This window comes from Apus apus, chromosome W, assembly GCF_020740795.1.
Source record: "Apus apus isolate bApuApu2 chromosome W, bApuApu2.pri.cur, whole genome shotgun sequence".
Taxonomy (NCBI): Eukaryota; Metazoa; Chordata; class Aves; order Apodiformes; family Apodidae; genus Apus; species Apus apus.
This window is the reverse complement of record NC_067311.1, coordinates 3,313,238-3,332,245: the sequence shown is the minus strand read 5'-3', so window position 1 is coordinate 3,332,245 and position 19,008 is coordinate 3,313,238. Positions and strand designations below refer to the sequence as shown.

At 45.3% G+C, this 19,008-nt stretch overlaps 1 protein-coding gene across 1 annotated transcript in view; it reads left to right on the top strand.

Moving 5' to 3' along the window:
- LOC127395142 (junction-mediating and -regulatory protein-like) overlaps nt 1–17,264 on the top strand; it is a 129,377-nt gene extending 112,113 nt beyond the window's left edge. The window contains exons 4-5 of the mRNA XM_051641611.1: nt 16,042–16,174; nt 17,260–17,264. Of these exons, the coding sequence (XP_051497571.1) occupies nt 16,042–16,174; nt 17,260–17,264 (138 nt within the window). The remainder of the gene's footprint in view (nt 1–16,041; nt 16,175–17,259) is intronic.
- Nucleotides 17,265–19,008: the final 1,744 nt, after the last annotated feature.

Below are 19,008 nucleotides of genomic sequence, written 5' to 3'. Positions count from 1 at the left end.
ACTTTCAAAAACTGGGATAAAAATTTGGCAAAGGCCACCTGGTGAGTTAATACCAGGGGATCCATCAATCGGGCTGGTCCTGCTCAGTCAGACCTTTTACATACTGCAGATGGGGATAAAGTCCCTGTGGTATGTGAAAGAAACCTTTGGGTTTATTCTGCTTCACACAAAGGTAAAACTGTCTGAGGTGTTGCTTTTGCTCAGGGACCTGGACATACCTGGTGTGTGATGATGGAGGATGGAGAAGTACAATGTGTACCTCAAGGTAATCTGAGTGGGAGAGAATCCTTAATTTGACAGCTGGTAAAATATAGAGCCTATATGTAATATATGGTATGGCATAAGGGGTGGAATGTCCTGGTTTGAGCCAGGATGAAGCAAATTTTCCTTTTATTGATTTAATTTCTTTCAGGAAACTTTCTTTTAACTTGTCACAGAGCCTTCTAACTAAGGCTGATAAGAGAAGAATGTTTTTCTAACTTCTGCATCTTTGAGGTCACACCTTTACTCTGCCAGCTCAGACACTACCAGGAGATCTATGACCCCCCCCCGTAGGAGGCTGAATTAGACAGACAGCAAAATTGGCCAGAGATATTCCATTCCATATATCTACGTAAGCTCAGAGGAAGGTCAGAGATCACAGAAAACTTCCTTCCTGCTTCTTCCCTTCTCTTCCATCCATGGCTGGTGTCTGGGGAGGACTCCGTCCATTCATCACTGTTGACCCCCAGGTTCGAGCTCTCCTGACCCTCATAACTCTGTGCTTTCTCTGGCAGCAGTCCGGAATTTTTTGGGACTGTTTGCAGCTAAGGAGAGTGCTGTGGGAGTTGCTGGGGGTGGGGGGAGTCGAGAGGCTTTTTCACGTATCTCAACATATTTGTATATAATTGTATATATTTTCTTATATCATTAGTGTTGAATTAAAGCTGTGTAGTTTAGTTTTCAATCCAGCCAAGTCTCTCTCTTTTTCTCTCTCTCCTTCCCTACCTGGGTGGGAGGTGGAGGGGATCGAGAGCATTGTTGTCGAACCTGAGTCAAACGGTGACACCAGGCAAAATCATAGGCTCATCTTGAGTGCGCTCACATGGCAAGTGCAAGACAATCACAAGATCAGGCCCAGCCAGCATGGCTTCAGTAAAGGCAGGTCCTGCTTGACTAACCTGATCTCTTTCTATGATCAGATGACCCACATGGTGGATGAGGGAAGAGCTGTGGACATTGTCTATCTAGGCTTTGGTAAAGCCTTTGACACCATCTCCTACAGCATTCTCCTAGAGAAGCTGGTGGCACATGGCATAGACAGGTACACTCTCCACTGGGTAACAAACTGGCTGGCTGGCTGAGCCCAGAGAGTTGTAGTGAATGGGGTTGGATCTAGCTGGCAGCCAGTCCCCAGTAGTGTCTCCCAGGGCTCAGTTTTGGGTCCAGTCTTGTTCAATATTTTTATTAATGAGCTGTATGAGGGGATTGAGTGCTTCCTAAGTATGTTTGCAGATGACACTAAGCTGGGAGGAATTGTTGATTTGCTTGAGGGTAGGAAGGCTCTGCAGAGGGATCTGAACAGACTGGATCGATGAGCCAAGGTCAGTTGTTTGAGGTTTAACAAGGCCAAGTGCCAGGTCCTGCACTTTGGTCATAACAACCCTATTCAAAACTACAGGCTTGGGGATGAGTAGTTGGAAAGCTCTGTGATGGAGAAGGACCTGGGGGTGCTGGTTGACAGCTGACTTAACATGAGCCAATAGCGTGCCCAGGTGGCCCAGAAGGCCAACAGCATCCTGGCCTGCATCAGGAATAGTGTGGCCAGCCCGAGTAGAGAAGTGATCGTGCCCTGTATATGGCATTGGTGAGGCCACACCTGGAGTACTGTGTGTAGTTCTGGGCCCCTTACCACAAAAAGGATGTCAAGTTGCTGGAGCGTGTTCAGAGGAGGGCTACCAAGCTGGTGAAAGGTCTGGAGAATAAGTCCTATGAGGAGAGGCTGAAGGAACTGGGATTGTTTAGTTTGAAGAAGAGGAGACTGAGGGGAGACCTCATTGCTCTACCTGAAAGCAGGTTGTAGGGAGGTGGGAGTTGGCCTCTTCTCTCAAGTGAATAATGACAGGATGAGAGGAAATGGCCTGAAACTGCACCAGGGGAGGTTTAGACTAGATGTTAGAAAGAATTTCTTTACTGTAGGAGTGGTTGGACACTGGAACAGGCTGCCCAGAGAGGTGGTGGAGTCACCATCCCTGGAAGTGTTGTAAAGAAATATAGATGTGGTGCTTAGGGACATGATTTAAGCACTGAACAGGTAGATTAGGTTATGGTTCATGGATTTAGGTTATGGTTGGACTTGATGATCTTCAGGGTCCTTTCCAACCAGGATGATTCTGTGATTCTAAAAGTGTTCAAGCCAGGTTGGTTGGGGCCCTGAGCAACCTGATCTAATGGGAGGTGTCCCTGCCCATGCAGGGAGGTTGGAACTAGATGATCTTTAATGTCCCTTCCAACTGAAAGCATTCTATGATTCTATGAAATTAAACAGGAGATTGTTCATGTAGTAGCCCTTGTGCCAGTCTGAGCAGGACAAGATGTAAAAAAATTGGCTATACATCACAGCCAGGGAGAATGGCCTTTCCAGAAGCCTCTGGCAAAAGGCACCAGGGAAAACTCAAAGTTGACTCCTAGGGATTTGGAGGCAAGGATATAGAGGATCAGGGGCCTGCTGCATGCCAATTGAAAAAGGGATAGAGGCAACCTATGAAGGAGTTTGAGCTGCTTTGGAAGTAATTGGCATTGCAGCACAGCTCCTCCTGGTGCCCCAATTGCCACTGTTGAACTGGATGTTTAAAGGGAAGACTCCCTCCACATAGCATGCAACTGATGTGACGTGGAGTAAGTGGGTTGTATTGATCACTCAGTAGGCTAGAATAGGAAACCCCAGTTTCAGTGGGCCCATGATACTTCAGGCCATCAAGGAAGAGATGCAACATATAGATGGGGTTGTGACCCAGGGGTGGACTTGACCATGGACACTATTGCACAAGTCATCCATGAATGCGAAACGTGTGCCACAATTAAACAAGCCAAACTGTTAAAACCTCTGTAGTATGGAGGGTGTTGATTGAAATATAAGTATGAGGAGGCCTGGTAAATTGACTATATCTCACATCCACAAACACACTGAGGCAAACACCATGTGCTTACTTTGGTGGAAGCCACCACCAGATGGTTGGAAACATATGCCTCATGCCACTGCCCTTAACACTATTCTGTGCCTTGAAAAGCAAGTCTTGTAGCAACACAGCACCCCAGAAAGAATTGAACCAGACAACGAGATTCGTTTCTGAAACAGCCTTATAGACACCTGGGCTGAAGAGCATGGTATCAAGTGGATATATCACATCCTCTATAATGCAGAGCAGACAGGAGCTGAGGGTAGAGTTATGAGGGTCAGGAATGCGTGACCTTAGGAATCAACGGTGATGGATGGACGGAGTCCTCCCCGGACACCGGCGATGGATGGAAGAGAAGGGAAGAAGAAGAAGGAAGTTGTCTTCCATGATCTCTGACCTTACACCGAGCTTATCTAGATATATGGAATGGAATACCTCTGGCCAATTTTGCTGTCCATCTAGTCCACTCCTTCCTACGGGAGGGCTGTAGATATGACTCTTCTGCTTCGGGCAGCATCTAAGGCAGCAAAGCAAAGCAACCTTGGTATCTCAGCATTATCAGTTCACTAGCTGGAAAAATTGCTGCTAGTTAAAAGAGAGTGAAGGAAAAAAAAAAATCAGTAAGAGCAAAATTAGCTTCATCCTGGCTCAAACCAGGACACACGCATCAGCTGCTGTTAAATGGTGCACTGGACTACTGAAGACTATACTGAAAGTAATGGGTGCTGGGACGTTTAAAAATTGGTATGGACATTTAGCAAAAGCTACCTGGTTAGTTAACACCAGGGGATCCATCAATCATAGAATGATAGAATGGTTAAGGTTGGAAAGGACCTTAAAGATCAGGTTCAAATCTCCCTGCTATGAGCAGGGACAACTCACACTAGACCAGGCTGCACAAAGCCTCATCCAACCTGGCCTTGAACACCTCCAGGGAGGGGACATCCACAACCTCCCTGGGCAATCCATTCCAGTGCCTTACTACCCTCATGATGAAGAATTTCTTCCTAATATCTAACCTAAATCTACCTTCTTTCAGTTTAAAAACATTACCTCTTGTCCTATTGCTATACTCTCTGGTGAAAACTCTCCTCATCTTTCCTGTAGGCCTTCTTTAGGTACTGGAAGGCTGCTATAAGGTCTCCCTGAAGCCTTCTCTTCTCCAGGCTGAATAGCCCCAATTCTCTCAGCCTATCATTGTAGCAGAGGTGCTCCAGCCCTTTGATCATCTTTGTGGCCCTCTCCAAAATCTCCATGTCTTTCCTGTCATGAGGGCTCCAGAGCTGTATGCAGTATTCCAGGTGCAGTCTCACAAGAGCAGAGTAGAAGGGCAGAATCCCTTCCCTCAACCTGCTGGCTATGACTATTTTGATGCAGCCCAGGATGTAGTTGGCCCTCTGGGCTGCGAACGCACACTGGCAGCTCGTGTTGAGCTTCTCATCTACTACCACCCCCAAGTCCTCCTCAGGGCTGCTCTCCAGCCATTCTCCCCCCAGCCTGTATTTGTGCCTGGGATTGCCCCAACCAAGGTGCAGGGCCTTGCACTTGGCCTTGTTGAACTTCATGAGGTTGGCACTGGCCCACCTCTCCTACCTGTCAAGGTTCCTCTGGATGGCATCCCTTCCCTCTAGTGTGTCAACCACACCAGACAGTTTGGTATTGTCAACAAACTTGCTGAGGATACACTCATTTCCTCTGTCCATGTCTCCAACAAAGATGTTGAACAGCACTGGTCCCAGTACTGACCCCTGATGTCACCATTTGACTCAGGTTCCTTAGCTACGAACATTCCCGAAGAATTCTGGACTGCTGCTGGAGAAAGCACAGAGTTATGAGGGTCAGGAGAGCTCGAGCCTAAGGGTTGACAGTGATGGATGGACGGAGTCCTCCCCGGATGCTGACCATGGACGGAAGAGAAGGGAAGAAAAAGAAGGAAGGAAGTTCTCTTCTGTGATCTCTGACCTTCCTCTGAGCTTACATAGATAAGAGGGACCTGGACAAGCTGGAGAAGTGGGCCCAGGTGAACCTCATGAGGTTCAACAAGGCCAAGTGCAGGGTCCTGCACCTGGGCTGGGGCAACCAGAGATATCAATACAGGCTGGGGAAAGATGCCAGAGAGCAGCCATGTGGAAAAAGACCTGGGGGAACTAGTGGACCAAAAGCTGGACATGAGTCACCAATATGCAATTGCAGCCCAGAACCCACCAACCACATCCTGGGCTGCATCAAAAGAAGTGTGGCCAGCAGGTCAAGGGAGGTGATTCTGCCCCTCTATTCCACTCTCGTGAGACTTCACCTGAAGTACTGTGTCCAGCTCTGGAGCCCCCAACACAACAAGGACGTGGACCTCTTGGAGTGTGTCCAGAGGAGGGCCATGAAAATGATCAGAGGGCTGGAGCACCTCTCTTATGAAGACAGGCTGAGGAAGTTGGGGTTGTTCAGCCTGAAGAAGAGAAGACTCCAGGGGGACCTTATAGCGACCTTCCAATACCTGAAAGGAGCCTATAAGAAGGCTGGGGAAGACCTATTCATAAGAGCATGTAACAATAGGACAAGGAATAATGGTTTTAAGCTAGAAAAGGATAGATTTAGGTTGGAAATTAGGAAAAAGTTCTTTAATATGAGCGTGGTGGATCACTGGAACAGCTTGCCTAGAGAGGTAGCGGAGGTCCCATCCCTGGAGACATTCAAGGTCAGGCTTGATGGGGCTCTGAGCAATCTGTTCTTGTTAGAGATGTCCCTGCTTATTGTAGGGGGGTTAGACTAGATGACCTTTAGAGGTCCCTTCCAACCCAATACATTCTATGATTTTATAGGAATGAATCTCAGCAACCAGCACCTGGTAATTTCCCTGAGATCAGTATTTGCATCAGACTGTGAACATGGGCCACACCAGATACACCAACTGCAAGCTCCAGCTGCATGACACATCATCCTGCTGTGCCCTACTTCATCTGTCTGTCAAACCTTATTGGGGCCTGGTCCTGATCTGCTAACTGAGTGAATTCCACACCATTTTATCCTGCCCTGAGAGACTATTATGACAGAAGGTTCAAACCCCAGCCAGTAAACTCTGTCTCTTCTCCTCCATCTTTGCCCACATGACAGCATCTATGTTTAATCCACAGTTGATTTTTGCTCATTAGCTCTAATCTTACACATAAACAAGGAAGTTTCAAAGAGAGTAGAAGTACAGAGTATGGTTTGAAACATTTATAATCCTATGAAAGTAAAGATCAGACTTTGAAAATATTGAAAATACCGGAAAATTATTCAAACACTAGATTTTTAAAGTTCCTTGGATGTTAAATAACTTTAGAAGACAATGGCAAATCCCTCACTGAATTGATAAAATGGCTTCTAACATTAAAGGGTATATAAATAAGCAGATACTGCTGGATTCCACCCTTAGTCAAACTGCACAATGGTAACACTAATGTTCAAAGGACTGAGTCATAGCTGGTTTTAGAATTCAAATTTACTTGGTAGCTTTAGTCATGTGAATGGGAATTCACAATATGTTCTAAGTAACTGTCCAAATTGTAAAAGTTCTTAACTATTGGTAATCATTCTGTGACTGGTTTGTATAGAAGTCCCTGGAAAATATATTGCAGGAAAAGAGTCCAGAGCAATGGTATTACTTCTAGTGAAGGCAGACAATTATGCATTTGGTTTTGGCCATGACATCCTTAAATTATCACCTGGGTAATTACAAATCAATGTAAAAAAAACCCCACAATCTGAGTACAGGGATTAAGGGAGGGAGATAGTCCTGTGGAAAACAGAAAAAGAAGAGAGAATAAAGATGTAACAGAAATACCATGGTACCCATTCCAATGGAAATGTGACAGAGAACTTCATATTCATCCAATGTTATACCTGCATCACTTTGTATCATCCTAAAGAGACAGCATATCACACAGTCCCACACTTAATAAGGAGTTGTTGGTGATGCTGGCAATTCCTTGTCCTCTTTTTTACCAAGTGGTGGGTGATTTTTTTTTGTTTGTTTTGTTTTACATATTTGTACAAATAGCAGAATTAATAGAAATTAGTTTTAGACCAATTTTTAAGTTGCAGTTGAACCTCCAGTGTCTAACAAAAGCAAACTTCCACCTGAAACCTTCCTGGCTTTTGAGGCAGAATATCTGACCCAACAGATTCCCCTGTGACTATTAGGAGTTGAGCGCTTGCTCTCTCAACAAGCACTCCAATAAAGTTGTTTCAACTTGGCTCTTTATCTTGATAAAATTATCAGAAACCTGTTATCTTTGAAATGTTGTATTGAGTTTACATGGCAAGGTTTTAGTAGAAGAGGGGCTACAGGGGTGGCTTCTGCGAGAAGATGCCAGAAGTTTTTACCATGTCTGAAAGAGCCAGCTCCAAGACAGACCTGCTGCTGGCCAAAGCTGAGCCAATCAGCAATGGTGATAGCACCTCTATGATATATTCAAGAAGGGGAAAAACCTGCTGCACAACAGCAGCTGGAAGAGATGAGTGAGAATATGTGAGAGAAACAACCCTGCAGACACCAAGGTCAGTGAAGGAGGGGGAGGAGGTGCTCTGGGCACTGGAGCAGAGATTCCCCTGGTGAAGACCATGGTGAAGCAGGTTGTCCCCCTGCAGCCCATGGAGGTCTACAGTGGAGCAGATATCTACCTGCTGCCCATGGAGGACCCCATGCCAGAGCAGGTGGATGCACCTGAAGGAGGCTGTGACCCTGTGGACAGCCCACACTGGAGAAGGCTCCTGGCCACACGCGTGGTCCCCATGGAGAGAAGCCCACACAAGAGCAAGTTTTCTGCCAGGACTTGTGACTCCATGGGGTACCCACACTGGAGAAGTCTGTTCCTGAAGGACTGCACCCCATGGAAAGAACCCACACTGGAGCAGTTCTTGGAGGACTGCAGGCCATAGGTGGGACCCATGCTGGAGTAGGGGAAGAGCATGAGGAGGAAGTAGCATCAGAGACAACACATGATGAACTGACTACAACCCAAATTTTCCATTCCTCTGTGCTTCTCAAAGGGAGGAGGTAAAGAATTTGTGAGTGAAGTTGAGCCCAGGAAGAAGGGAGGGATGGGGGGAAGGTGTTTTAAGATTTGGTTTTATTTTCTCATCCTACTCTGATTTGATTGGCAATAATTTTCTTGAGTCCATTTTGCCCATGATGGTAATTGGTGAGTGATCTCCCTGTCCTTATCTCGACTCACAAGCCTTTTTTCATATTTTCTCTCCCCTGTCCAGTTGGGGAGGGGGAGTAATAGAGCAGCTTGATGGACACCTGGCAGCCAGCCAAGATGAACCCACCACAAATGTCAATGTCCCTATAAAGACTATGCCCTGGTTTGAGCCAGGATTAAGCCAATTTCCCTTTTACTGTGGTTTGTTTTACTTTTTCCTTCAGTAAGCTCTCTTTTAACTAGCAGCAAGTATTCCAGTTAGTGGACTGATAGCATTGGAATGTTTATGGTATTGCCAGGACTTCAAGGTGGCGTCTTTGCTCTGCTGGCTCAGGCACTACCAGGATATCTATGACCCCCCCACACCCCCCATAGGGGAGGCTGAATTACACAGACAGCAAAATTGGCCAGAGTTATTCCATTCCATATATATACATAAGCTCAGAGGAAGGTCAGCGATCACAGAAGACAACTTCCTTCCTTCTCTCTTCTTCCCCTTCTCTTCCGTCCATGGCCAGCGTCCGGGGAGGACTCCGTCCATCCATCACCGTCAACCCCTAGGCTGTGCATCCTTTGACCCTCATAATTCTACACTCTCTCCAGCAGTGCTCTGGAACTTTTTCAGGACTGTTCACAGCTAAGGAGAGTGCTGTGGGAGTTGCTGGGGGTGGGGGAGGTGATAAAGTTTTGCACATTCCTGAACACATTTGTATATAATTGTACATATTTTCTTTTATCACTAGTGTTTAATTAAAGCTGTGTAGTTTAGTTTTCAGTCCAGAGTGTCTCTCTCTCATTCTCTCTCTCCTTCCTTACCTGGGTCAGAGGGGATCGAGAGCATTGTTGTCTCTGGTTTAATTGCCGATCCTGAGTCAAACCGTGACAGGGTAGTTGAAATTTGAGTTATTCATGCAGGAGGGGGAATAGTTGCACTGTATTTGCATACCTTAAAAACCCAAGCTTAAACCCCTCTCCCCAAAGAACAACTATTTTTTATATAGAAGTCAGCAATCGACTTTCATTAGTAGAAAAATATCTATTTATGATTATTTGTATCAATGAATAAAAGTTTCTGTATGATACAGAATCCAAGTCAGAAAAGCAGATAACTTCAAAATGTAGGGTAGAAAAGACTATTTAAATTGGATTCCTTCAGATAACGTTTTGGCACGCCCACTAATGTGGATGAGCATGTGATCCTATAAAGTAGTCCATTTGGGGAAAAAATTAACCACTGTATACATGCTAATCTCAACTAAATGGTCAGGAAGCCCATACATAAGATGTTCCAGAGAGGGAAGAGAGAGAAGAAAGACATAAGAGTATCCTACAAGCACGCACTGCAAGACAATTGCAGACAGCACTAACAACTTATAGTCATCATATAAAATCACAAGAGCTAGAATTACCATACCTGGGGATTTAAGGCTCTTCCTATTAAACAAAAAAACCCCTACCAAATAAAAAAATAGAACTATGAAGAACAATGAGAAAGTTCATTTATACTTGTTCCTCTTCTGTCTGAGCTTCCCATTCATAAGAGACCAGTGAAGAATAGTGGTTATTGGTAAAATTTAGAAGAGTAAAGAACTTTTTCCACAGCATAGATTTAAAATTAACTGTAGCACAGCACAGATTAGTCTCACAAATTGAATAACATCAACAACATGGAAGCTTGCAGAGTTGCAAAGTACAGGACAAATCAGTGCCCAGCTTTCAACTCTCCATAGAGCACAGGAAAAGCCAAGCATGAGTTTATTGTCAGGACAGTGGTGGTAGCAGGAGAGGACACTGCTTGTGCTGGCACCCCCAAGCACAGGAGAATGGAGTGAGTCTTAGACAGGGAACCAAGTGACCTTGCTTTAATCCTTTTCTCAGATCCAACATTTTGCCTCATTGCAAGTCATTCATTTGACCTGACCAACTCTTCCTTGGCACCCTCTCTCTTAGAAAATACGCTTTTTTTCCAATCTATTTCACCAACACTTCTGTTCAGGCATCTCACTGATGGTGAAACTCTACAAAACAGCAGGAACAAGGGTCCCTTGAACAGCTGTCCCCTAAATATGTCTCTGATACTCTTCTTTGTCCTGCTTGCCTTCATGACCTTAAGGTCCCATTCATTTTGACATGCTCTAATCAGTGTTTTTACATATATACCTATACACACATATATACACACCTCAAAGATATTGCAGTGTTTAACATGCTACACAGACAAGATTGACCTATTATTTCAGATTTCTTCAAAAAGCAAAAAGGACACACAAAATTCAAAATAAAGTTGGTCACTAATTCAGTTAGCATACTTTGAGCACACCAAGCAAACAGATTCTGCCCTCAATAACTTACATTAAGAACAACATTCTCACAGCTCTCCTTGACCCTGACCACATCACCAGGCACAAAAGACACAAAAGCACTCAGAAGACAAGAATTGTCTTGTGTCTCATCCCCTCTTCATATGCCTAAAATTTTTTATATAATGTCAGTGAATGTGGAGCTGCTTGAGCTAAAGAGTAAAAAAAAAGGTACCTGGAGCATTGTCCTGGTTTGAGCCAGGATGAAGCCAATTTTCCTTTTTACTATTTTTTTTTTCCTTCAGTGAGCTTTCTTTTAACTACCAACATTCTGTTCTAGCTAGGCTGATAAGACATTGGAATGTTTTTCTAACTGCTGGGCCTTCAAGGTCGCACCTTCACTCTGCCGGCTCAGACACTACAGGGAGATCTATGACCCCCCCATAGGAGGCTGAGTTAGACAGACAGCAAAACTGGCCAGAGATGTTCCATTCCATATATCTACGTAAGCTCAGAGGAAGGTCAGGGATCACAGAAGACAACTTCCTTCCTGCTTCTTCTTCCCTTCTCTTCCGTCCATGGCCGGCATCCGGGGAGGACTCTGTCCATCCATCACCGTTGACCCCTAGGCTCGAGCTCTCCTGACCCTCATCACTCTCTGCTTTCTCCAGCAGCAGCTCCGGGATTTCTCGGAACTGTTCCAGCTCAGGGGAGTGTGGTGGGAGTTGCTGGGGGTGGGGGGAAGCGAGAGGCTCTTGCACATACCTGAACTGTCGCAAGCCGGTACTGGGGGGCTACCGGCTGTCAGGATGCTAAAAGACATTTTGTTTAGACTTATGTGGGGAAGAAAAGAACAGTTTCCCACACTGAACATATCTGTATATAATTGTATATATTTTCTTATATCATTAGTGTTGGATTAAAGCTGTGTAGTTTAGTTTTCAATCCAGCCAAGTCTCTCTTTTTCTCTCTCTCCTTCCCTACCTGGGTGGGAGGGGGAGGGGATCAAGAGCATTGTTGTCGGACCTAAGTCAAACGGTGACGAACATATACATAGTGTATTGTTAACCTGATTTTTAAAAGGAAGAAAAACAGATAAACACTGGACTTGCTTTAACCTCTTTAATCCTAGTACTTTTTTTAAAGGTCAAAACTGGAAGCAATGCCTCTCCTCCAATGCCCCCAGCTATCACATTCTGCTCAAGGTCTGTGGGTAGGCAAATGAGCCAAAGCATTAGAGGAAAAATCACACTAAGAATTTATCACCAACTATGAAAGTTCCTCTAATGGCTGCATGAAGGTCCATATCAGGTCTATACCTGGCAATAGAGACAAAGCTGAGGCATTTGACAATAGAGACAGATGAGGATTTTGGAACCTAAAAAGGAATAGAAGGAAGACAAAATCATAGAATCAATTAATCAAGTGTTTCCACTGAGATAAATCAGCAATTACATAGTAAAGAGTGATAGTGTTTTAAAAAATTGTATTTTAGATGAAGTTTAACTGATGCTTTTCAGATCATCTTTGACTTTGAAACAAAATACTCAACTAGTCATAATTTTGTTATTCTAAAGACTAGGTCTCTCAGCAGATTGTTCACAACAGAAAAAAACAAAACAAAACAAAACAAGAAATACTGTCACTTTTTGGCTCCAGGGTTGGCAGTCAAACCATAACAATAATGCTCTCGATCCCCTACCCCAAGGTAGGGAAAGAGGGAAAAAAAAAAAGAGAGACTTTCTGGGTTGAAAAGTGAAACAAATTAATTTTAATTATTGGTGATAAGGGAATATATACATATAGGGATGTGCAAAACCCAATCACCTCCCTCCTCCCCCAGCGACTACCATAGCAACTCTCCTTTCTGGTGACTTCCGGCTGAAGGAGGGGGAGGGGGGTGTCCAGGCGCATGGATGGGGTCCTCCGATGTCGGCTATGAAGAGAAATGGAGGAAAATAGAGAGAGAGCCAAAAGAGAGCGCAATAGAATGGACAGTAAGCAGACTAGAGGAAACCGAAAGGCTTGACTTCCATAATGTCTTAACCTGTACCAAAAGCCAAATAGAGAAAATATTATAAGAAGGGAATATTCTGATTTGCTGATCCTGCCTTCAGTCTAGTCTGCTCCCCCATGAGGGGAGGGAGGCTGCAGACATGAGCCCTCCCGCTTTCAGAAGTGTCCTTGGTTGTTATCAGTCCACAGGCACTGAAGGAAAAAAAAATCAGCAAAGAGAAAATTCACTTCATCCTGGCTCAAACCAGGACAAATACATATCTTCCTTGCTTATTATAAGACATTTGAAATTTGTCTTTAAGATATTTCTGCAGCAAAATAAGGTTTCCTCATGGCACCACAATCTTTAGCAACCCCTCCTTGTAATGCTTCTTACTAGCTTTCTTTCATTGCCTTCTTTATTTGCTTAAACTTCCATTTGCTTCCTTGTAGGTCTTCAGAAATTATCACACCCTCTTCCTACTTCTCACTCCATCAACCAAGTCCACCTGCATCTCTGATTTACTAATTTTGACATGCCTTCTACACGTGAAAGCACTTCTTATTTTACTGGGCTTGGCACTTGTTATTCCTTTAATTTCTAGTTTAAAACTCACAAACCCCTTATTTAACATAATAATTTGTCAGTTAACAGCTTTTACACTTAACCCTCAGAAATAGACATTTAAATAAATGATGAGTACAACCTGCACTTTGCAGACAGCTCAAAGCTGAAGTCATGCCTTCACCAGCACCAGTGGAAGTATCAGAACTTGCATATGGAGAGAGTAGAATGAACCAGGCTGAATAAACATGCATTTCATCAAGACTGCTACAGCTGCATGCTAAGTTTCAAAAAGAATCATTGGTCCATATCAAAAGATGAGAATTGAATTATTTCAGTCATTCAAGGAACTGAATTAGAGTCTCAGAAAGGTAAACAAATTATTTTTATATTAAAAAGTAACAAATAGACTTGAAACATACCATTGAACACTGCAGGAACTACAAAGCCTCTTTAAATCACTGTGAGTATACTATTACCATACCAGCAAGTCTCTCCCTTTTGATAACTTGCAGCCTAGTAAGCACTTAATTTTCAGAAGCAGTGGTTGCATCTATATTGAGCTATAACTGGAAGTGACAAATTGCTGTTTCCTTGATTGTGTACACCACACATATGCCAAACAGGTTCTGAGACTCCTCTTAAGGCTGGACACCCAAATCCTTTCCCTGACAGGCCTCCAGAGTAGTTTGTTTGTAAGATCACTCAAGGCATTCCTAGGATGGCTCCAAATCCCATTTCCCCCAATGACATGCCTTCCACTCTCAGGCCACTTCCCACCATAATGGTGAGATTCACAGCAAGCATACAGGGCACGGTCCATTTTTAAATATAATAGTATGACCATACACTGTGCCTGGAGCAAACTGCCCTGCACAGCCTGCTACAAAGGTTGACATGGGAATAGGTACACAGGTCTTTGCAGTAAATGTCAGCCAAAGGATTGTGCCAAGTACTGTGCCATGAGGACAGGACATGACTTCTGGAGAGGAACAGCCATACCTGGACTAGACCATTTTACTGATGAGCAGCTGTCACAGTTTAATGCAGGGCCAGCAGTTAAACGAATTACAGTAATGCTCTCTATCCCCACCCCCTCCCCCCCAAATAGGGAAAGGAGAGAGAGGAAAAGGAGAGAGGCTTCTGGATTGAGAACTAAATGAGGCAGCTTTAATAAAATAGTAGTGGTAAAAGAAAATCTGTAGAAATATGTGCAGGAGCATACAAAACACCTATCGCCCCACCCCCAGCAACTCTCATGGCACTCTCTTGAGCTGCAGGGCAGTCCTGAAAAAGTTTCAGAACGCTTCTGGATTTAGCGGCAAGGCAAACAGGAGCTGAGGGTAGAGATACAAGGGTAAGGGACGCACGGGTCTAGAGATCAAGGGATATGGACAGATGGAATACTTCTTGGATGCCAGCCATGGACAAAAGAGGGTTTGACTTCTGTGATCCCTCAATTTATACCAAGTATGATGTGTATGGGATGGAATACTCCATTTGACCTATTTTAGTCACCTATCTAGTCCGCTCTTTCCCTACAGGAGGGTTGTAAATGTGACCCTTCTGCTCCTTTAAGTGTCCAAAGCAGCAGATTCGACAGGTGGAGCAAAGCGGCCCTGGTCTCTCAGCAGCAGTAACTATAAACATTCCAGTCTCTCAGAAAAAACTATAAACTATAAACATTTGAGCATTATAAGTCCACTAGCTGGAAAACTTGCTGTTAAATTCAGCAAGTGGGCTGCTTAGAAGAGTGTCCACTGAAAAGAAAAAATCAGTAAAAAGAAAATTGGCTTCATCCTGGCCCAAACCAGGACCTAGTTCATAGGGAAGATGACTGCTGGAAGCAGAATAGCTGCATCAGTACTACCCTTAAATATTGTTATCAAAATAATGTAAAGAAACATTTCTTCATTGTCAGCTTATACTCTTGCTTTGATTAAACTGGTGGAGGCTGGTAAAAGCAAAGTATCATCTTGTCCTAGTTTGAGCCAGCATGAAGCCAATTTCCCCCTATTATTCCATACCATATAGACTACAAGTAGGATCTATATTCTACCAGCTGTCAAATTCAGGATTCTCCCCCAGAGTCAGATTATCTTGAGGTACACATTGTACTTCTCCATCCTCCATCATCACACACCAGGTATGTCCAGGTCCCTGAGCAAAAGCAACTACCTGGAAAAGTTTACCCGAAGCAGGAAAAACCCAAACACTTTTGCCTAACAGATTACTTTCACATACCACAGGGACTTTATTCCCATCTACTGTGTGTAGAAGGCCTGACTGAGCAGGACCAGCCCAACTGATGAATCCCCTGGTGTTAATTAACCAGGTGGCCTTTGCCAATTTTTGTCCCAATTTTAAAAGTTCCTCCACCCATTGCCTTGAGGGTAGCCTTCAACAGACCACTGTACCTTTCAATATTTCCTGAGGCTTGTGCATGGTACGGGATATGGTGTATCCACTCAATACAATGCTCTTTAGCCCAGTCAGTCACAAGAATGTTTTTTAAATGAGTCCCATTGTCTGACTCAAGTCTTTCTGGAGTACCATGTGTGGGGAATGGTCCATCTTCTCTCCCCCCACATAAGACCTTTCAAGACAGCAAAGCAAGAGTGGCGTCTTTTTACTGATTTAGCCAAGGACAGACTGGAACAGGCCTCTTGCTCTACCAGATAACTCCACAGCAAGGAAAACAACATAAGGGTTACAATAACTGGCAGAAAAATGAACAATAGGTTAAAGACTGCTTCTAACAGAGCTCGTACCTGGCCGGTGCTAATTGGCTAATTTGAACAGTGGTACTTTCTCTAACAGTGATTTCTGATCTATAAAAGAGGGCAAGATCCGCAGGCCGATGCTCTCTGCCTGACCGGGACGAGACCCTGCTGCAGTACCTGGACCTGCCTGGAACGCCAGCCTCGCTGTCCGGAGGAGCCGAGAGGGAAGGGGGGGCTGCCCCGCGACCGCTGCCCGGAGAAGCGGAAAAGGCGGGGGGGGGGGGCCGCCTGTGCCCGCTCCGCGGGGACCCTGCCTGCCCAGCCTAAACCAAACCGGACCAAAGTAGGAGCTTGCCCAGTCTGCATTCGCCACCTACTTCGGGGACTAAGGCCGTGCTTGCCGCAGCTGCTGCTGCTGGGAGGGGTCGCCTCGGTTACCGGGAAACCAGCCCCGCCACGGATCTCCTGCCGAGCCTGCCAGCCGCATCCCGGGAACCACGCGCTACGGAAGGAGGTTAAATACACACACACACACACACTCTCTCTAACTTTCCTGCCGGGCTCAACTCCTACCCTTTCACTCCATTGATTTTACACTCCTCCTCGGAGTGTGCATTTGATAAGACCATAGTAACTTTGAATCCCTTTTCCAATATACACCTAGACAACCTCTCCTGAACCTTGATCCCTTAATTTGTGTTGACCCTTAATAAACCGATTAATTAATAAACTAAACATTGGTCTCAGTAGCAATTTGTGAGCGTGGTGGGAGGGTATTCTAATCTACCATCTAAGATACAGTCCCGCAGTGGCCGTTCCTCTGTGAGAGGCGAATGCCACGTATGACCCTCGGTCATATTCATAAACCTCCCCACACTGGGGGGGGAAGTCGCAGAAACATTCTGACAGCCGGTAGCCCCCCAATACCGGCCTGCAACACCGTGTCTCCGCAAGATAGGCTTCTCAAGGCCCAGGATAGTATTCCAGGCTGTGGCTTGAGGCACAGAATATGTCTCCAACCATCCTGTACTTTTTTCCACCATTGTAAGCACATAGCGCTTGCCCTAGCGGCTATGAGGCAGTGTGATAGAGACAATTTGCCAGGCCTCCCCATACCTGTGCATTGACCGCCTCCCCTCATACCACAAACGTTTCAACCGTTTTGCCTGCTTAATTGCAGCGCATGTCTCACAGCCATGGATAACCTGCACAATAGCGTCCATGGTTAAGTCCCCGCCTCGGTCACAAGCCCATCTGTACGTTGCATCTCTGCCCTGATGACCTGAAGTGTCATGGGCCCATTGAGCCAAAAAGAGTTCACCCTTGTGTTCCCAGTCTAAGTCTATTTGGAACACTTGAGCAGACTCATCTGCTCGTTGGCTGTGTTGATGTTCCTCAGTGGCTCGACTCAGAGGTACATGTGCATCTACATGACACAATTTTACAACCAGTTTCTCTATCTGAGCTAAAATGTCCTTCCACAGCTTGGAAACCCAAATAGGTTTACCTTTTCGCTGCCAGTTGTTCTGCTGCCACTGCTTTAGCCAACCCCACGAGGCACTTGCTGCCACCCACGAGTCAGTGTAGAGATAGAGTCTCAGCCACCCCTCTCGCTCAGCAATGTCCAAAGCGAGCTGGATGGTTTGACCTCTGCAAACTGATTTCATTCACCTTCTCCTTCAGCTGCTTGTGCAACTAGTCATGTAGGACTCCACACAGCAGCTTTCCACTTCCGGTGGTTCCCTACAAGACGACAGGAGCCATTGGTGAAAAGAGCAAGTGGTTTCTCAGTCTCTGGTAGATGATCATATGGTGGAGCTTCTTGAGCCCATCTCACCACTTCTTGTGGTGGCATTCCAAAGTGTGTGCCTTCTGGCCGGTTTGTAGTTACTTCTACAATACCTGGACAATTAGGCCTTTCTACTCGAGCTTGCTGGGTAATTAAACCAGTCCATTTACTCCATGTCGCATCAGTGGCGTGATGGACAGGAGAAAGGTTACTTTGGAACATGAAGCTCAGTACCGGCAATCGGGGAGCCAGGAGGAGCTGCGCTTCAGTGCCGATCACTTCTGAAGCGGCTCTAACTCCTTCATATGCTGCAAATATTTTCTTTTCAGTGGACGTGTAGATGACCTTGGAACCTCTGTACCTCTGACTCCAGAATCTCAGGGGTCAACCTTGAGTCTCTCCTGGTGCTTTCTGCCAGAGGCTCGAGGCAGGACTGTTATACCCAGGTGCAGTGTACAGCACATTTTTTATGTCTGGCCCTGTTTGAACTGGTCCAAGGGCCATTGCCTGCACAATCTCCTTTTTAATGTGCTCAAAATGTCAGGACCCCATTTAAAGTCAACTCTTCTTTTGGGTCACCTCATAAAGAGGTTTCATCATTTGACTGTAACCAGGAATATGCGTTGTCCAGAAACCAACAGTCCCTAAAAAGGTTTGAGTGTCTTTTTTGTTTAGCTGGTGGGGCCATAGCTGTTATTTTGTTAATCCTGTCCACTGGGATCTGACAACGTCTATCTTGGCATCTAACTCCCAGGAACTGGATCTCCCATGAAGGTCCCTTGAACTTGCTTCTTTTTACAGCAAAACCAGCATCCAGAAGAATTTGGATGATCTCTTTACCTTCCTCAAAGACTTCTGGTGTGTCACCCCACACAATGATGTCGTTGATGTACTGCAGGTGTTCTGGAGCTCCACCCTTTTCTAGCATGGACCAGTCCATGGCAAATGGTTGAGCTGTGTTTCCACCCCTGGGGCAGTTGATTCCAGGTATACTGGACTCCCCTCTAGGTGAAAGCAAACTGTGGCCTCCACTCTGGTGCTAGAGGAATAGAGAAAAAGCCATGAGCAATGTCACTAGCAGCACACCACCTGGCTGCTTTCGACTCCAGCTTGTACTGAAGTTCTAGCATGTCTGGTACAGCAGCACTGAGCGGCGGTGTAACCTCACTCAGGCCATGATAGTCCACTGTCAGCCTCCACTCGCCATCAGGCTTTCGCACTGGCCAAATAGGACTGTTGAAGGGTGAGTGAGTCCTGCTGATCACTCCTTGCCTCTACAATTGCCAGATAAGCTT